General features: G+C 35.4%; 1 protein-coding gene across 5 annotated transcripts in view; it reads left to right on the top strand.

Moving 5' to 3' along the window:
- ACAP2 (ArfGAP with coiled-coil, ankyrin repeat and PH domains 2) overlaps positions 1-18,081 on the top strand; it is a 148,090-nt gene that overhangs the window by 124,906 nt on the left and 5,103 nt on the right. For 2 of the 5 annotated variants that reach the window (XM_036850173.1, XM_036850172.1), the window contains 9 exons: positions 1,459-1,667; positions 2,319-2,388; positions 3,920-4,011; positions 5,737-5,921; positions 7,075-7,167; positions 8,224-8,411; positions 8,840-8,949; positions 10,231-10,341; positions 12,545-12,606. In XM_036850173.1, the coding sequence (XP_036706068.1) occupies positions 1,459-1,667; positions 2,319-2,388; positions 3,920-4,011; positions 5,737-5,921; positions 7,075-7,167; positions 8,224-8,411; positions 8,840-8,949; positions 10,231-10,341; positions 12,545-12,606 (1,120 nt within the window). Of the gene's footprint in view, positions 1-1,458; positions 1,668-2,318; positions 2,389-3,919; positions 4,012-5,736; positions 5,922-6,583; positions 6,689-7,074; positions 7,168-8,223; positions 8,412-8,839; positions 8,950-10,230; positions 10,342-12,544; positions 18,051-18,081 lie in introns of all 5 variants that reach the window. The other 3 variants (XR_005019673.1, XM_036850171.1, XM_036850175.1) reach the window with 3 other exon arrangements.

Here is an 18,081-nt window from a genome sequence, read left to right as displayed (position 1 = left end):
CTCTCCCTTTTTTTTTTTTTAATTTATTTTATTTATTTATTTATTTATTTTTGGCTGTGTTGGGTCTTCATCTCTGTGCGAGGGCTTTCTCTAGTTGTGGCAAGCGGGGGCCACTCTTCATCGCGGTGCGCGGGCCTCTCACTATCGCGGCCTCTCTTGTTGCGGAGCACAGGCTCCAGATGCGCAGGCTCAGTAGTTGTGGCTCACGGGCCTAGTTGCTCCGCGGCATGTGGGATCTTCCCAGACCAGGGCTTGAACCCGTGTCCCCTGCATTGGCAGGCAGATTCTCAACCACTGTGCCACCAGGGAAGCCCTCTCCCTTTTTATATAAATAAGACCTTTCTCTACAGTGAGAATTCTGGCTCCCACTTATTTTTAGCAGGTTTAGTTACATAATCAGTTCCCCTGTATGTGACCAATATCCTTTCTCTGCTGCCATTTCCCACCTGCCAGGCTCTAACATCTCTCACTAGGTGGCACTCCCACTTCGTAGTTCCTCTCTATCCTCAGGCTCTCACTTCCTTTGTTGGGCTGTCTCCCTATGCAAATACCCTCCTTCTGCTGCTTGGGAACAACAGCCTGCACAGGGTCACTCTCATTTGAGGGTATGCTCCTCACCCAGCTCAGTCCTCTCTGGCATACTGTATCCCCACACTTTCTTTGCTTAGCCCCACCTAACGGCTATTGAATTGAGTTTTCAAGAAGGTCAAGACAAGGGCCAAATTATATTTCTGTTGACTTTATACTAAAATACTGGCTTGTTAAAGTTGAAATGTTTTTAAACCAGAAGACTTTTTAGGTCATATCTTTAATTTCTTAGGATCCCCAAACTACATGTTTGTATTTAGTTGTTATTGGTATAGACTTTGTTGTTCACTTAAAAAATTAGCTTTTTGCTTATCTACCACCTTTTGCTTTCCTCCTCGTTTTGCCTGAGATTTTAGACATTGTGCATTCTGTTGTTGATTCACTCGTAATTATAATTATGCAATTGACCTCCTCATTAGTAAAAGGCCATACCATTTTCAGTAATTCACTGCAGTAATTGAAACAACTTGCTTGCAGTTCATTGAATACCTTGGAAAAACTTGGTATAAAATAGTATTTATTTTATTCTTGAGTCTTAATAGTCTCACGTGTACTCTCTCTGTCTTTCATCCTGCATGTTAATTTACTGTTCCCCTTTCTCTTTGCCATTTTATCTTGTACATGCATTCATTGTGTCGGGTTGTTTTTCAATATTAATGTGTTTCTCCCCACAAGACTAAAGGCCAATTGATGGAGGAAACTATATCTTTTCATCCTTGAATCCCTGGTTCTTAAAACAGTGCCTGGCTTAGGCCCATAATAGGCCTTCAGTTTGTTGATTAGAAGCATTTGTTTGGAGCATGTAGTGTGCAATGTAGTATTACAATCCTTTTTTTTTTTTTTTTTTTTAATAATTCTTAATTCTTTTAGAAGCTGGATAAGAAATCATCTCCATCCACAGGAAGCCTGGATTCTGGAAATGAGTCAAAAGATAAATTATTGAAAGGAGAAAGTGCATTGCAGCGAGTCCAGTGTATTCCTGGCAATGCCAGCTGTTGTGACTGTGGTCTGGCAGACCCACGGTGGGCCAGCATCAACCTGGGCATCACCCTGTGTATCGAGTGTTCTGGGATTCACCGGTGGGTAGGCCTGCCCAGGGTGAGAGACTTCTTTCCGTTAAACACACATTGTAAATTATTGTGTCCCATTGGTTAGAGGACCTTTCCCACTTGCCTAATTTGACTGCCAGTGTGTTTTTGTATCTTTTTTTTTTTTTTTTTTTTTTAATTTATTTATGGCTGTGTTGGGTCTTCGTTTCTGTGTGAGGGCTTTCTCTAGTTGTGGCAAGTGGGGGACCCTCTTCATTGCTGTGCGCGGGCCTCTCACTATCGCGGCCTCTCTTCTTGCGGAGCACAGGCTCCAGACGCGCAGGCTCAGTAATTGTGGCTCACGGGCCCAGTTGCTCCGCGGCATGTGGTATCTTCCCAGACCAGGGCTCGAACCCGTGTCCCCTGCATTGGCAGGCAGATTCTCAACCACTGCGCCACCAGGGAAGCCCAATGTTTTTGTATCTTTTATGAAGTGGATAAAATTCTGTTTTGTGAAGTACTTTTGAGGATTTTGATTCACCATTCGTTATTAACTAGAAGATCTATCCCTATTCATATACGTGTTGAGGCCTATATTAGAGACTATGTCCAATTAAGAGAGAAAAATAAGTTGCATAATGTGCAAATAGAGATTTGAAAGTTTTATATATTAATGCAGTCTTTTTTTTTTTTCCCACTTAGGAGTCTTGGAGTTCATTTTTCAAAAGTACGATCTTTAACTTTAGACACCTGGGAGCCTGAACTTTTAAAGGTAAGATGAATATTTGCTTAAAAATATTTTGTTTTCACATAAAAGTCAAGATTTTATTTATTTATTTATTTTTTCGCCACACAACTGTGCAGGATCTTAGTTCCCCTACCAGGGATTGAACCCATGCCCCCTGCAGTGGAAAGGCAGAGTCCTAACCACTGGACTGCCAGAGAATTCCCCAAAGTCAAGATTTTAGAATCTGGGTTTACAAATGTATGAGTTTCTCAGTGCTAACAGTGAATTAAATTGTATTGGAACATATCTGATGTTATTTTGGCAAATCTGGTGTTTTGTTATTGGTTTTTTAAATTGCTAAGCTTATGTAGCACTCTTAACTCCATGTCAGTTCACTTTTTAAGGAAACCAGCACCCCTGCATTTTTATGGTTTCTCACAAATTATCTTAGATTCTTTGCCTTAATTTTATATTTTATAATTATATAAATTTTTGTTAAAAATATGAGAGATTGCTGTAGTGAGCTGCGTGATGGATTGGTATAGCATGTCATTATCATTGCATATTTTAGCATAGCACATTTGCAAATTTACATTTCTAAGGGGTAGTAGTCACCAGACTAAGACATCCTTTTTCCTGTGTAAGGATTCGTATCTATGAAAATGTCATAAAAGATTTTAGATCACAGCTGGGTTTTTAATAAGATTTACAAAATTTACACTGGTTAATAGTATACCCATTTTAATTCCCACCATTTAGTTTACCATACTGTAAAAAATATATGTTTGTTTAAAGGTTGTAGTGTATTCTACATTTATTTCTGTCTGAAAATTGTGTTCTTAATGTGCTTGTGTTTTTATTTCAATCCATAGATAAACCAATAGTCCCGTCAATTAAGTAAAGTAAAAAAGTTTTCTTTTTGGAATCACTGTGGAAACATCTAAATGAAAGTGATTAAGTTGGCTCCTGTGGTAGAGCCCTATTTCGATAGATTCCATAAATTGTTATGAATTCAAAGGAGAAGAAAGTGGGGTGTGGGGGCTAGCAATCTAATTTCTGCATCAACTTTGCATGTAGATATGAACTCAGTGGATTCAGTTTAGAAGCTTCGGTTGAAACACAACTGTCTGATACATTTAAAAAATATTGAGACTTAAAAAAATATTTAGAAATACTTATAAATAAAGTGTAAGGAGAAAATAGTTTGCTTCAATTCTGAGTTGTTTAAACCTTACCGTGTCTGGACTTAGGCTTCTTTTTTCAGTTAACTTAGCAGATGTTGTGAATGTGTAGCCTTGTGCTAGCCACAGTAAGGGATAGAAATCTGGTAGAAGATGGGTGAGGAGAAACGCTTTCTTGAGGAGTAGTAATCTTCTAGGGGAGGTATTCCGGTGAAGAATGGCAAAATGGTGATATTGCTCTCAGTCCTTGTCTCCTTTTGTTTTAACTTTAAGCATCTTTGTGAAATGAGCATTTGCAGAACATGCAAAAAGAACTAAATAGCTCTGTTTGCTTAAGGATTTATACAGTGTTTTTTAGGAAATTATTGCTTATTTTCTGTCTTTCTGCCAAACAGCTTATGTGTGAGTTGGGGAATGATGTTATGAATAGAGTTTATGAAGCTGATGTGGAAAAAATGGGAATAAAGAAACCGCAACCAGGACAAAGGTACTGTGTGTTAATGTGTTACCTCATTCCCCTCCCGCCATCTTGAATATAGCTATTATTTTATTTCACTTTAATTGATATGTATTATTGAAACAGACTGTTCAGAAGAGATCATTACTGCTTCTGTTAAAATGTGGCTGTGTCTCTCTTGGGTTTGTTAATTAGATAATTATATTTTACTAGTCAGATAATAAATTATAGTCTCCAGATGAGAGAGGATCTTAAAAATTAAGGCTCCGGGGCTTCCCTGGTGGTGCAGTGGTTAAGAATCCGCTTGCCAATGCAGGGGACATGGGTTCGAGCCCTGGCCCAGGAAGATCCCACATGCCGCGGAGCAACTAAGCCCGTGGGCCACAACTACCGAGCCTGCGCTCTAGAGCCTGTGAGCCACAACTACTGAGCCTGCATGCCACAACTACTGAAGCCTGCACGCCTAGAGCCCGTGCTCCACAAGAGAAGCCACCATAATGAGAAGCCCGCGCACCGCATTGAAGAGTAGCCCCCGCTCGCCACAACTAGAGAAAGCCCGCGCACAGCAATGAAGACCCAACGTAGCCAAAAATAAATAAATAAAAAATAAATTAATTTAAAAAAAAAAAGCCTCCACATAGGAATATAAAAACTCTTAGCAGTTAAAGGAGACAAAGTTCTGTTAGTGGCAGGCCTTTAAAAAGAGTTAATCTGTTCATTAATGTCTCCAAGGATCAAGTTCCTACTACCTACAATGAATAGTATCACATTGTTTGACTTCGTTCAGCAAATATTTGTTAATTATGTATTTCATACATGGCATTATTATATTGAAGAATTACAGATGAAAAGGGTAGCTTCTGGTAGGGGAGAGTACTTACTTAATTGCTGTGTTTGAAATTTTACTTCCAATTCTATATATGGAGACTCTGAATGAAGTGGCCGCCTTCAAGGTAGATAATTAGTTTTGTTGTTCATGTTATTTTTAGACTTTATGATTCTTTATATTAGGTATTAAAATTTTATTTGCCATAATCCTATGTTTGATTATATTTTTATGATAATTAATACTTCTTAAAAGTTATTGCCCTCTAAACCAATACCACTTAAATCAGATTCTTATTTTTTTGCTAAAGCATGTCTGTTTGAGTTATTTCAGACCTTGAGATATCCTATTTTAGCCAAAGACCTAGGCATTTTAGAAGGATGTAAGTAAGAAAAGGTATAGAACAAACTTGGTGTTTTATAGTTGTATCATAAATCAAAAATTTTAAATGTGATACCTTTTTTGGTCCCCCTTAAGTTAGAAATGCTATGTTGTTTTGAAGTAGTTGTCTTACGAAGAATTATGGTCATGACTAGTGATAGTTCAGTATGTGACATTATTTATCAGAGTAAAAATGGAATTAAACTTAATTTCTGTAAATTTTAATAGTTTCTTGGTAATGTTTTTCATTCTGTAAAAAGCAAAAGAGAATATGTATAGGACTGAATGAGCATAGAAATTAAGACAATAAGAGAGTGCCATATTAATACTTGTGATTTTTCAGTTTATTGTTTGTTTTTCATTTAAACATGAAATCATAGTTCATTAAATATTGGGAAGGAAAACATGCTGTAGAATGTTGCAGTTTTAACTGGTATGACATTTAGTGACTTTCTTTGAAAAATTCAATATGTAATGGCTTCTTTTCAGTATTAGCCATGCTAAGAGATTAAGCAGAACATCATGACATTTTTATGTATACCAACCAGACAGGAGAAAGAGGCGTATATCAGAGCAAAATATGTGGAGAGAAAATTTGTGGATAAATATTCTATATCATCATCACCTCCTGAGCAGGAAAAAAAGATTGCCTCCAAAAGTTGTGAAGAAAAGAGGCTGAGCATTTCTAAACTTGGGACAAGTGAACAAGTTAGAGCATCTCCCCAAAGTTCAGGTATTACAGTTTACTTGTTGTCTATATAAATATTTTCTTAAGCTGAAGTCACTTTCTTAATCTCTGAATTAGTAGCTGCTGTAGATTTTTTAAATGCTAAAAACCGTTTCCTTCTGTATATCCTAAAGAAAAATAGGATTTCTCTGTCTTTCAAACAGTTAAATTGAAGTAGTGTTCTGATAATTCACATTTCTAGGTACACTTGACCCTTGAACAACTCGGGGGTTGGGGCACTGACTCTCCGATCAGTTGAAAATTCTCATATAATTTGTAGTTGGCCCTTCATGTATGCGTTTCCTCCACGTCTGCTCTGCAGTTCCTCTGTATCATTGGTTCTGCATCCGTGGATGCCACCAATCCCAGATCATGTGGTACTGTAGTATTTAGTATTGAAAAAATCTGGGTATAGGTGGACCCACGTAGTTTAAACCTGTGTTGTTCAAGGTTCAACCGTAATGTGTATATTCTTAAGGAATAAAACTGCTTAAAATGGAAGGGGAGATGGGAATTGCAAATCTATCGTGCAAAAAGCCCTAAATATCTGATTAACCACCTAATAGCCTTCCTGTTTTTTCCTCCTAAATTTTTCCCAGTAACGTTTTTTCCTGCCCTTTTCCCTTCTTATGGCCTGCTTTGTGCTTTGCTAACTTGCATGTCCCCAGTGGTTGCTGTAAATAGCGACGAGGCCAGGCGGGAGTCTCTGTTCTGTCCTGATGAGCTAGATTCACTCTTCTCCTACTTTGATACTTCTTCAAAACTACGTAGTAGTAAGTACTACTCTTGTGGAGCATTCCAAGTCTGTGCCCGTGGTCATTGTGCAGTGTGGCCATTTCTCTAGATGTTACCCATTGTCTCAGAATTACATGTTACTTACAGTCATACGATAAATTAACTCTTTACTACCCCTGACACATTACGGGGTAATGAGATATGTTGTGACTCTGAAAATAAGTTTATTGCCAGGCTTCATGACTGATTCATATTTTGATAAGTGAAGTGTTCCAAAGGATTAAAATTGTCATAAATTTATTCTACTGGTGGTGGCTGAGATCACGTTGATGTATCAGAGCTCATTTTAAAACCTCATTGATTGTGGGACTTTTTTTCTTAATGGTGCAAACTTTAATCACTAGCTGGTTTTTCTTTAAAACAGTCAAAAGTAATGACAGTGGAATCCAGCAGAGCTCTGATGATGGAAGAGAATCTTTACCTTCCACAGTGTCAGCCAATAGTTTATATGAGCCGGGTGAGTTTTGGTGAAATTCAATGTTAATTGGTATTGTTTGCTGAAAAATGCATGTGGAAAATGCCAAGTTTGATTAAATAGTTTCTGAAGGAAGTGGTTAGTCTTTTAGAAGGTACTAAGGGGCAGTTAATACTGTTGAATGAGAAAGCAGCTATTTTCATATTTGGAAGTTCTCTCTTAGCTGTACATTTTTCTAAGCCTCAAGATATGTGTCAGTAGCTAAGGATAATTTTTAATCCACGTGAACGGTATTTCTTATTACCCGTTACCTTTTTTTGTGGCTGTCTTTTCTTATCAGGAGAAAGAGATGAGCAAATCCCCCACATCCCCCCCAAGTTAGGTTTTTCTTCTGACCTGTGCTTTCCTCCTATATTCTCTCCTTTATGATTTCAGTGGTTATGATCTTGCAGAATACTCAGGATAGTAAGCATTCTTTAAATTATTTGAACTGCTTGTACTGCAAATTGTGATGATAGTATAGGACCATTCTAGGAATAAAGTGAGGTTTGGTCTAGTAGTGAAGTCCTTTAGGGATTCTTACTGCCTCTTCTGAGTCTCTAAGTCCAGGCTTATAGTCATATGCCTAATTTTAATCTAATACAGAGTAATTTACCTATCAATTGGATACTGGCAAGGCCATAAAGGCCTGGTGTACTAGTCGATGTATTTATAAGAGAGGAAGGTTGTGGAGAGTGATTAGTCTATAGGAAATAAGATTCCTTTGTGAACAATCTCCCATTAGCTCATTTTGTTAAACTAGTGGTTTCTTATGTCACAACTTTCATACTGTGATACAGGTAAGAGTTCGCTTTTTCAAAAAGCTGTGGTAAGATACACATAACGTAAAATTTACCATCTTAACAATTTTCAAGTGTACAGTTCAGTGGCATTAAATCTATTCACATTGTTGTGCTGCCATCACCACCATCTATCCACAGAGCTCTTTTCATCTTACAAAACTGAAATTCTGTACCTATGAAGCAATGACTCCCCATTCTTTCCCTCCCTCCTTGCCAAGAGCTCATTTTTATTGATGTATTTGTGTTTGCTTTTCAGAGGCAGAAAGGCAGGATTCTTCTGTGTTTCTCGACTCTAAACATCTTAATCCAGGACTCCAGCTTTATAGGGCTTCGTATGAAAAAAATCTTCCTAAAATGGCTGAAGCTTTGGCTCGTGGCGCAGATGTGAACTGGGCTAATTCTGAGGAAAACAAAGCAACACCACTTATTCAGGCTGTATTAGGGGTATGAATTTGTAAATTCAGGTCTTCAGTGGTAGTAGAGCATAAAAATAAATCATAATTCATTTTGAGCATAGCTTTAACATTATTGTTTGCTTTAAGAGATGGGATAGAAAATAGAAGCAGCAGCTAGTAGTGATTTCTGAATATCACTTTGTGTAAGCTCAATTTTTTTTCTTAATGAGGGAATTCTAGTAATGAAAGTAGTGGGTTTTGCTAGATCACAAACTGCAAATTGAATCCCAGTTAGAAGTAGTTCTTGGGAAGAAAATAATATAATTTTTCATTTCTCCGCTTTTTGTGGGGGGGTATTTTCTCTTTTGGGGAAAATACAATAGAAAGGCTATTAGAGTAAAGTAAATACTCTGTTAATAGAAATATATTGTTGTTTGTTTGCTTTTTGTCCATTGTTACCTTCTTTTTTCCTCTAAGGGCTCTTTGGTGACATGCGAGTTTCTCCTTCAGAATGGTGCGAATGTGAACCAGAGAGATGTGCAAGGGCGGGGACCACTGCACCATGCCACTGTCTTAGGGCACACGGGGTAAACTAGTGCTTATATATTTAAGTAGATTTTATTTGAAAAAATTATTTTGAAATAATGTTTTGCTCTTTCTCAGGTTAAGATTGTTAGCTAGAGCTGGTAAAGTGATACTTTCCTTGACTTATACTGTCATGCTGGAACTTAAAATTTTTTAAAATTTCATTCAGAAAAAAAGATATGGTTACTTTTCAGATAAGAAAATTGCCAAGCTTACTTTGAACTTTACTAATTCTTTATATAGATCTGTTTTAGTATTTAAAACTGTGGTGAAATTGTGGTGATTTCATCAGACAACTTAAGTCTGTATTTGTGTATTTTTATGCATGTACATACATTATGTACATAGCACATACATTTTGGGAGAGTTTTGTAACTTTGTAAATTTTAGTTTTCCCACAAGGTAGTTAATTCTTATTTTGTGCTATGGATGTGTGGCTTCTGGAGCAATATTTAGATTCACAGAATAATAAAGCCGTAAAAATGGGCTTTCTACTAGAGGGTACAAATAAAGTCAAAATATTGGCCTTATATAAAGTTTGTGTCATAGGTCATTGTTTTTCAGTAAAATATCTCAGGATCTCCAAGTCTTATTACCTGGACAGACAAGAAACTGTCCTTTTTAAATGTTTATTTATAGCATCTTCTATTTTCATCATAGTTTGTTTTGTTTCCCTCTATTAGCAAGAAGATTCAGTTCAATAACTTTATCATAAAAACTTTTCTCTACTTAAAAATGGCTGTATTTAACTCATCCTTTGTATTTTCTTCTTAATCATAATTATTCCCATTTTACTTCATAGACTCCATTTATTCATTTTTTTCATTTTTGTCAATTTCTTCAAGTTATGAATATTTGTGGAGTACAGTGGCAAGATTACTTCCCACTCGTTGCTGTTGTATTATCGTTAATATATTATGACGTTAACATTGCCTTGGCTTTCTTCTTTCCCAGATAATGACCTTCAGTGATTTTTGTTTTATTTACGTTTATAGTTATCTGTGTACATCTTTTTATGATATTCCAGGGTAGGGACCATAATTTATACATCCCACTATGCTGTATATTATCAGGTTAAATGTGAAAATTCCATGAGATTTATAAAATGTTGATCATGGTAGATTTTTATTATTAGAATCAATATTCAATAAATCTTTGTAGAATGAATCAAGAATTTCCTAATGAAAATGTTATTTCTTTAAGTAGTGCTTTTTATTTTTTAAGGTGAATACTAATTTTTTTTCTTATCGGCAATATCTCAAAAACGCTGTTCCCTTAAACAGGCAGGTATGTTTATTCCTAAAACGAGGTGCCAATCAACATGCCACTGATGAAGAAGGGAAGGACCCTTTGAGTATAGCTGTGGAAGCAGCCAATGCTGATATAGTGACCTTGTAAGTGTTTTCTTTTCACTTGATTATTTCCCATACACTGTATTACTTATACAGGGTTTAAACGTAGAGTTTCGCGTGTAGGCATGAAATTTAAACTTGGTTCTTCACTAGAAGCCATTTACTTCTCTAAGCACGTTAAATGTGTGCAGCACTTTACATACATGAACTTACTTGGTTCCCACATCAACCCTGTGAGGAAGGTTTTATTATTATCAGCCTCATTTTATAAGGAAGCCAAGCCACAAATAATTTGAGAAACTAGTAAGTGGTAGAACTGGGATTTGAAACCAAGAATTCTGGCTCTAAAACCCGTGTGCTTAGCCACTTCTGTTATACTGCCTGGCCAGTAGGAACAGAAAATCAGTAACTTTTCTGATTCTTTAACTCTCAGTACAGTACTGGGGTGGGGAGCTGGATTGGTATAGTAACAGGCAATTTTTCTACTACCTCAGGAATTAGAGGATTATAAGCAGGGAAGCCAACTGCGTTGATGTTAGTAACTTTTGCAGTTGCATTTCCTTTGGGCAGTGATAATTAGGGGACCTGTTCGTGCTTATTTTTTTAAAGAATTATTCGTATGAGTACTCTATTTGGAGGTAAAAATATTTGTTTGAATACAATTTAACATGACCTACTAAAGACAGAATCTTGAGATCTTTATTTGATTTTCATCTTAGATCAGAGTTGTTCATTACACTTGGAATCTAGGAATGTGGTTGTCACCTACACTTTATTGTTATGTAGGAAGTCTCAAGCATATGTTGTATGAATAGCTTATTCATTCTATTCTGAATGAAGCCCAGGATTGCTGATTCCCTGTTAAATAAGTAGAGATAGTTCCATCTACACTACTGAATTTTAGTCACTTACAGATAGAAACTCCCTTGACTGTCTTGAACTCCTGAGCTCCCACTGAGAATTCTTGACTTGCCATATATCACCCCTCCCTGACCCCTGTCAGATTAAAACACAATGAAAAAACAAAAGAGCAAAACATATTTTCTCTGTACTTAGCTTCTTTTCCTCACTGGAGGGGTTATTGTTACTATGGAGACTATTGTAGGAAAATTTAGATCTATTAAATCATTATAGACTTAAAATTGGAGAAAGATAAGTTATTAAAGAAAAGATAGGAGTGATATATAGAGAAATTAACCCTGGCTGCAGCTTCCCAGGCAATTCTTACAGTAATGGCCCCTCTTCCCCCAAAATATGGTCCCAAATTGTCTTAAGTTTTCTCATTTTGCTTTGTATGAGGATGTCAGTTTCACTTACAATTTTTTAAAACAGGCATCCTCTGTGAAAAGTCCAAATACCAAAAAGGGAGACTTATCTTGCTATTATTAATTCACACAATGGTTGAAAAGGAAATGGCAGGGAATTGTGGTACTTTGAAGATAAGAAAAGCCCATTTCAGATGCGGCAACTGCCAGAGAGAGCATGTTAGAAGAGGGTGACAGAAGTCGGGGAAGGCGATGAGGATTGGGCAGCCTGGAGGACAGGCAAGAATTACTGAGTAGGAGAGGGGCACCACAGGTAACATTTGCCTGTTTCAAAATGTTGCTTAAGTTAGTAAGAAAATGAGAGGAAATTCTTGTTTTCTTAATCCAGTGCTACAGGTCTTCCTGCTGCCGGGATAAATAACCCAAAAAAGAATGTATAATCAGTATAGTAACCATGCAAAAATCTTGGTAACCTATGGTCACCTATTATAATGTCTGTAGGTCAGAATATATCCCCAGTATTTATAGATAACACATGCTATTTATACATCTGGAACTACCGTACCTCAGGGTGAACCAGAATGAACTTATGACAGGCTACTGCTTCCATTCTATAGAAGCAATAATTTCAGCAGTTGGCAGTTAAAGTTTGACAGGTTGCTTTAGGAGCCAGGAATTCTCTGTGTCTGGAGGAAGTAAGCTGCTAGAGGTGCTGCCAGGAACCTGCTTAAACAGAACTGAAATGCCCTTGTTAGAAGTCTTTTATTGTCTTCTCTCATGAGAATTGTATAAGATAAAATACAGTTATTTTTGTATCTCAGATTGCTGGGCCTGATAAACTAAGAGTACTTTTGTTTCAGTGGCAAATACTGGTAAAAGAAAAAATTACATGAATACGTCTTAGCTGCGTATGTATTTCATTAGTTTATGAATATTTATATTGTATAACTTATCTAAAAAATTCTTTTATTTAATTTTAGGTTACGTTTAGCAAGAATGAATGAAGAGATGCGGGAATCAGAAGGACTTTATGGACAGCCAGGTCAATATTCTACTAATAACCATACCGAAATGCAGTATAAGAAATGCATCCAGGAATTTATCAGTTTACAATTGGAAGATTCATAGTTCTTTAGCAAACTAACTTAATGCTACAGAGTTTTTATAAATTACTTGTAAATTGTGAGTTGTTAGGTATATACTGTACTTACTGAATTCTTGGGAGTGGCTCACTCTCGAGCCTTTAAAAATCCGTAACTATTCCTATTACAGAACACATTTACTTGCTGTATTTAACTCTGGCTGCTGGCTTCTTTATCTGCTGTACAGATGTCTTCCATATACATTCCAGAGAGGCGAATGGAATGATAATGTGTCTTTATACACTTACAGCAGCACAGCAGTCATTTTCTTTTTGGCTGTCAAGTGAATATAACAAAATTGTTTTCTTTTTGTTATTCAGGGAATTTCTATAAATTGTGTTCAGGGAAAAAACAAATCGCTATGTGTTGACATATAAAAGTCAGTATGGAAAATGCCTAGAAGAAGTTTATTGAATTAGGAGTTCCGTATTTGATCTAAAAATGAGTTGAAGGTTTAAGAATAAAATTTACCAGTAGGTTAAGAAGTCCATAATGCAAATGGAGTTAGTTTAAAAGGTATAGGGAAAAGGTCAAATTTTATCTTGTACCTTTGCCCCAAGTAATTGTACAATATCTGTTGGATAAATGGAAGTATTTAGAAGAACATTTCATGAGCTTGATGGCAAAGTAGACGTATTCTTATTAGAGAGAACTCAGGATCAGCTCAAGTCTCATTTTGAGTAATTTTTGAGTCGAGATGTCAAGAAAAGCAAGAAATGTTGCTGATCAGATTTCTTTCTTTGATGAACATATCCTGATTAGACATTCTTCACAAAGAAGAGAGTAATAATTAGATCTCCAGTTTCATGAATTTGAGTATATGAATTACTAATTTATCTGTTTTAAATTCATATACATGCTGGTTAAAAATTTCAGGAATTCATGACTAAAATAATTGAGAATGTTCAGTTTTAAGTGAGTATGTTTGATTTTTTTTCAATGACTATTAATGTATTATTTTAAAAGTGGCTTGTGATATCATCTATCTTTCCTGTTTAAGTATGTTCTGAAATTTCTGCACTTTATGCTAGCTTCAGCCATTTACTTTTATTTTAGCCAGATTAATATATAACTAAGATAAATATGGGGCCATTCCTTTCTCAGAGGACTGTATTTATTACTTATTTTTGGTCTAATTTAATAGGGAACAAATAAGAACTTTGAGAATAGAGGCACTTCAGCTAGATACTTCTAATCTAGGGTGTCCCACTTTAATCCTATGGATCAAACAATACTACTGACTCATGATGTACCAAGATGTAAGAGTGCTGATTAAGGGTGAAGTCTCAGCGTTAATTCTGAATTTCACCCATTTGTTTTAAACTTGAATGTTAGACTTTAAATACATTATAATTTTGTAACAGATATACACTTAAGTGATAGTATTACTAGGCCATTTTTGAGGCCTTTATGTTTAAGCACTTTAAAATGAAAATTATTCAAAGACTATGACCTGATTCGTGAGATAAGAGTGAACTTCAAGATTTTAAGTTAAACAGTTTTTTTTTTTTCCTGACATTTTAAGTGTAAATGTTTGGTCAGCTGCTCTTTCCTTAGGTGTTTGCTGATGAAGCTGCACCCAGCTGATTAGTCAGAAGGTCGGTGGGTGACTTTTCTCTGGAGCTGGGAAGCTTGAAAGGACAGGTCCTCTTATGTTCTTGCAGCTTCTAGTTCCACCTAAACTGCTCGGGCTTCGGCCCCCATCTAGGAGCATTCAAATGTCTCTTTCACTGTCGTTTTATGTATAAGTTTATGAGTATATACCTTCTGCTCAACAGTAGAAAAACAGATTTTTCCAATTTATTTGAATGAAAATTTGAAGAAAAGACTTATTTAAAAAAACAAGCTTTCCTACCACTCAAATTTTAGCTTAGAAAAGATTAAAAAATAGATCCAAAGTCTGGAAATGGTATATCAGCAGAATAAAATGAGATTCTGATTTGGTAATAATTAGATTTTAAATTCATTTGGGGGTCTCATAGTTAAAGCAGAAAAACTTTATACTTATACAGGTGACGTGGTAAAATGGCTCAGCAATTGCTCTCTGGCTACTTTTCCTTTGAGTCTTTGGAGAGCAGATATTTTTGCTCAGGCAGCAGGTCTTTTTTCTTCTCTGCTTATCACTGTAAATTTCTCTCTCATAGATTTTGGTTGGTTGTTTTATCTAGATCCTTTTTTTGTTGCTTAGCAATAGAAGGAAAACCTCAGAATTCTGAGTAGTTTTAAAAGGCGGGTATTTTCAATTTTTTCATGATGAAGAGCCCTACCATTAAAAGACTCAGATATAATCTTTGGGAATGATGGACCTATTTCTAGGAAACCCCACTTTTGAACTTTCTGTCTACAACCCTATGGACCTGAGACCCCCTGTTTTCTGCAAGGCGACTTAAGAGCACACATTTCCTGAAGGGAAGATGTATCCTTCTTTGTCAGTTCCCACACCTCGTAGGAGGACTGGGTGGGTGAGTGCAACATCACGCCCGTGCTCTCAATTGTTGGAAACCAGTTTGGTGGTTCCCACCGTCTCTGGCTCTGTGACTCCTCTTGATTGTTGGCAGAGTTTCTCAGCCAGTTGAAAATCACTGCTTTAGTGAACCACTACTGGTTACCTGAGTATGTTACTGATGAAGATTGATCATTGATCTAATCAGTTACAAAAAGGAAGCTGTAATCAGCCCAGAAGGGGCAGGATCATACACTGATCACCTGGGAGTAGGGTCTCACATGCTGCCATATCTTTGAGGGGAGTACATTTTGAGAGCAAAATTAGCAAAATCTTGGATCATCACTGCTGTTGCAGTGCTTATTCTGAATACCAAAAATCAAGAACTATTTTAAACTATCAGTGGAAATATAGCAGTCCACATTTCAAAGAACTCAGAACTGTCCAGGCACATGGAAAAGTTAACTTTCTGAAGAGAAATAGAATGTGATGAAGTAATTTAAAGAATATAACTTAGTATTACAAATATTGGGTGGTTAGTTGTTTACTGTTTATAATAGACTGTTAAATATACTCATATGAACTTTCCAGGGCAACATATTCTGGGTTATTGTTTATGTATTCTAGTGTAGACAAGTTATATTTGCCGTGAGAAACATTCTAAATGATTAAAATTGTATTTAAAGAATCACATTGAAGTTCAATTTGTGTTAACTATATTAAATATCTTAGTCACTATTGTTATTGTAACGTTTGCTTTCTGACAACACATTTTGAGGCCTAAGAAAGGTATTATATTGATAAGTCCCTTAATTAACATTTGGTTAGAAACTGAATGTTAACAAAAAGTTTTGTGTATGTGTGTGAATGTGAGACTTCCTTTTGTATTGTATTAACTCTTTTAAAATGTATTCAGTAAGTGAAACCAATGAGTAGTGTAGCACCAACACTTTCCTTCAAGGAAGCATTTAATTCAGTGAATAAAACAAATCTTATAATTTGTTTTGCATGGTACAATGGTTCTACTAAAATGTACTCGTGTAGTAGGTACTTTAAGAACAAAAACTGGGAAACCACAAAAAGAAAAAAAAAATCCCACAACCTGTTATACAAAATATGCATTGCTAATAGTAGAAGCCATATATTGCCATTGTACTGTTGTAATACTTAAGATTGCTCACCTGGTGCTATCTGTAAACTATTTGGCATTAGCATCTATTAGATACTTCTTCCTATTTCTTCTTGAATGTATAATGTGTGCCTTTTAAGTTATTTCTGGTGTTGAATGGTAAATTCAGTGTGGTATTTTTGTATTATAATCTGCACTTTACACTTTCTTGGAAAGTAAAACTCCAGACTCTCCAGTTTAAATAGTATTTTTAAAATATTTATAATGTTTACAATAAATATTTTAAATATTTGAATTCAACATCTAAGAGTAAGAAAAAAATTTAAATATTTTATATGGTTTGTTAAGTGATGTTTAATGTTTGTCTCTTCTCAGTTTATTTTATATCTTTTAGAGTGGCTAATAATGGGAATAGATTGTAGTTTGTCTTTTAATGTGGGGTAAACTTTTATGAAATGAAACATGGGTGTAATTGAATTGTCTTACCCGTTGTTCCACCATATCAACCTTTATTGTTTTAGTAACAATAATATGAGTTAGATGTTACTCTTAGCCAACCTATTAAGATTCTCTTCTTACTGTATTTTTTCTTTTTAAAGTAGATTGATTGATTCAGGTCATGAGAAAATTTCCAGGGCTAAATGAAAAACTACATAGAGATTTTAATAACTTGCTTTTTACATTGACTAAATATTAAAAGCATTAAAATTTTTTTAATTGAAAATCTTGGGTTATGCTGTTAGACCTTTTACTAGATCTGTATCCCCCTCCCCGAGATTTTTTCTAATTCTCTAGCTTTTGGTATGACATCCATTGCCTCAAAAAAATCTCGCTTTTTAAAAGCTGACAAAACTTACTGCACTATTAACAACAACTGTAGCAATGAGTGTGTAATAGATGGATGCAAGGTATCTTATGGGGAATAATTATAAAACCATGTTCCAACAATAATAATCTAAAACAGTATTTGACAGTCTAAATCTTGAAAACAGAATTATGCCAACCTTCTGCATAAAGCTAATATGTTTAACAGGAAGCATTCATGATGAATGATTCATCTTGAAAATAAGATTTCATTTTATACAAATCTTTTGTCTGAGGAGTTAGCCTGTATGTGTGTTATATATTTAGTTTTTCATTGCAAGAAAAATAGTATTCAATCCGCTATAATATCAGTATCTATAATCTTCTCTACAAGCATATTTGTACGTATGCACATTTGTATTACTCTAATTTAGCAGATGTCTTTGATATTTATTCCCCTTTTGTCATAGCATCCTTGCTCATATGACCTACAGTAAATGAAAAACTAAATGTGAAATGATTTTAAAGTCATTTTCTAGGCTTTATTATTTTATAAGCCTAGTAAAAAGTGGATTAGGTGCATTAGTTTTAGTTAAGAATTAAAGTTTGAGTAAAGACTTACTTTTTCACATGCTATTTAAATTAAAATGCCTTTAATTAAAAGATAATATTAAAATATGAGGCCTTTTTCCCCACATGGTTATTAGTTTTGTCTTGCTAATAACTTGCATCCAACAGAAACATTAGTGTTTGTTTTTGGTCTTTTCTTTTGGCCTTGATCAAGGGAAATATTTATTTAAAGAATGCCTTGTTTATTTAGAATGACATGATTTACCTCATTTAGAATGACTTCTATTTCTCATGTGTTAATAAATGTATTTCTTTATATTGCTTTAAAACACTTGCATCTTTGCTCTTTTCTAACTCTGAACTTTCCTCTGTGGCTGCATCTGAGGTGCTTTCTTCAGGTATAGTTTTTTTTTTTTTTTCTTCCACTAT

This window comes from Balaenoptera musculus, chromosome 4 (genome assembly GCF_009873245.2).
Source record: "Balaenoptera musculus isolate JJ_BM4_2016_0621 chromosome 4, mBalMus1.pri.v3, whole genome shotgun sequence".
NCBI classification, from domain to species: domain Eukaryota; kingdom Metazoa; phylum Chordata; class Mammalia; order Artiodactyla; family Balaenopteridae; genus Balaenoptera; species Balaenoptera musculus.
This window is presented reverse-complemented; position numbering and strand designations above follow the sequence as displayed.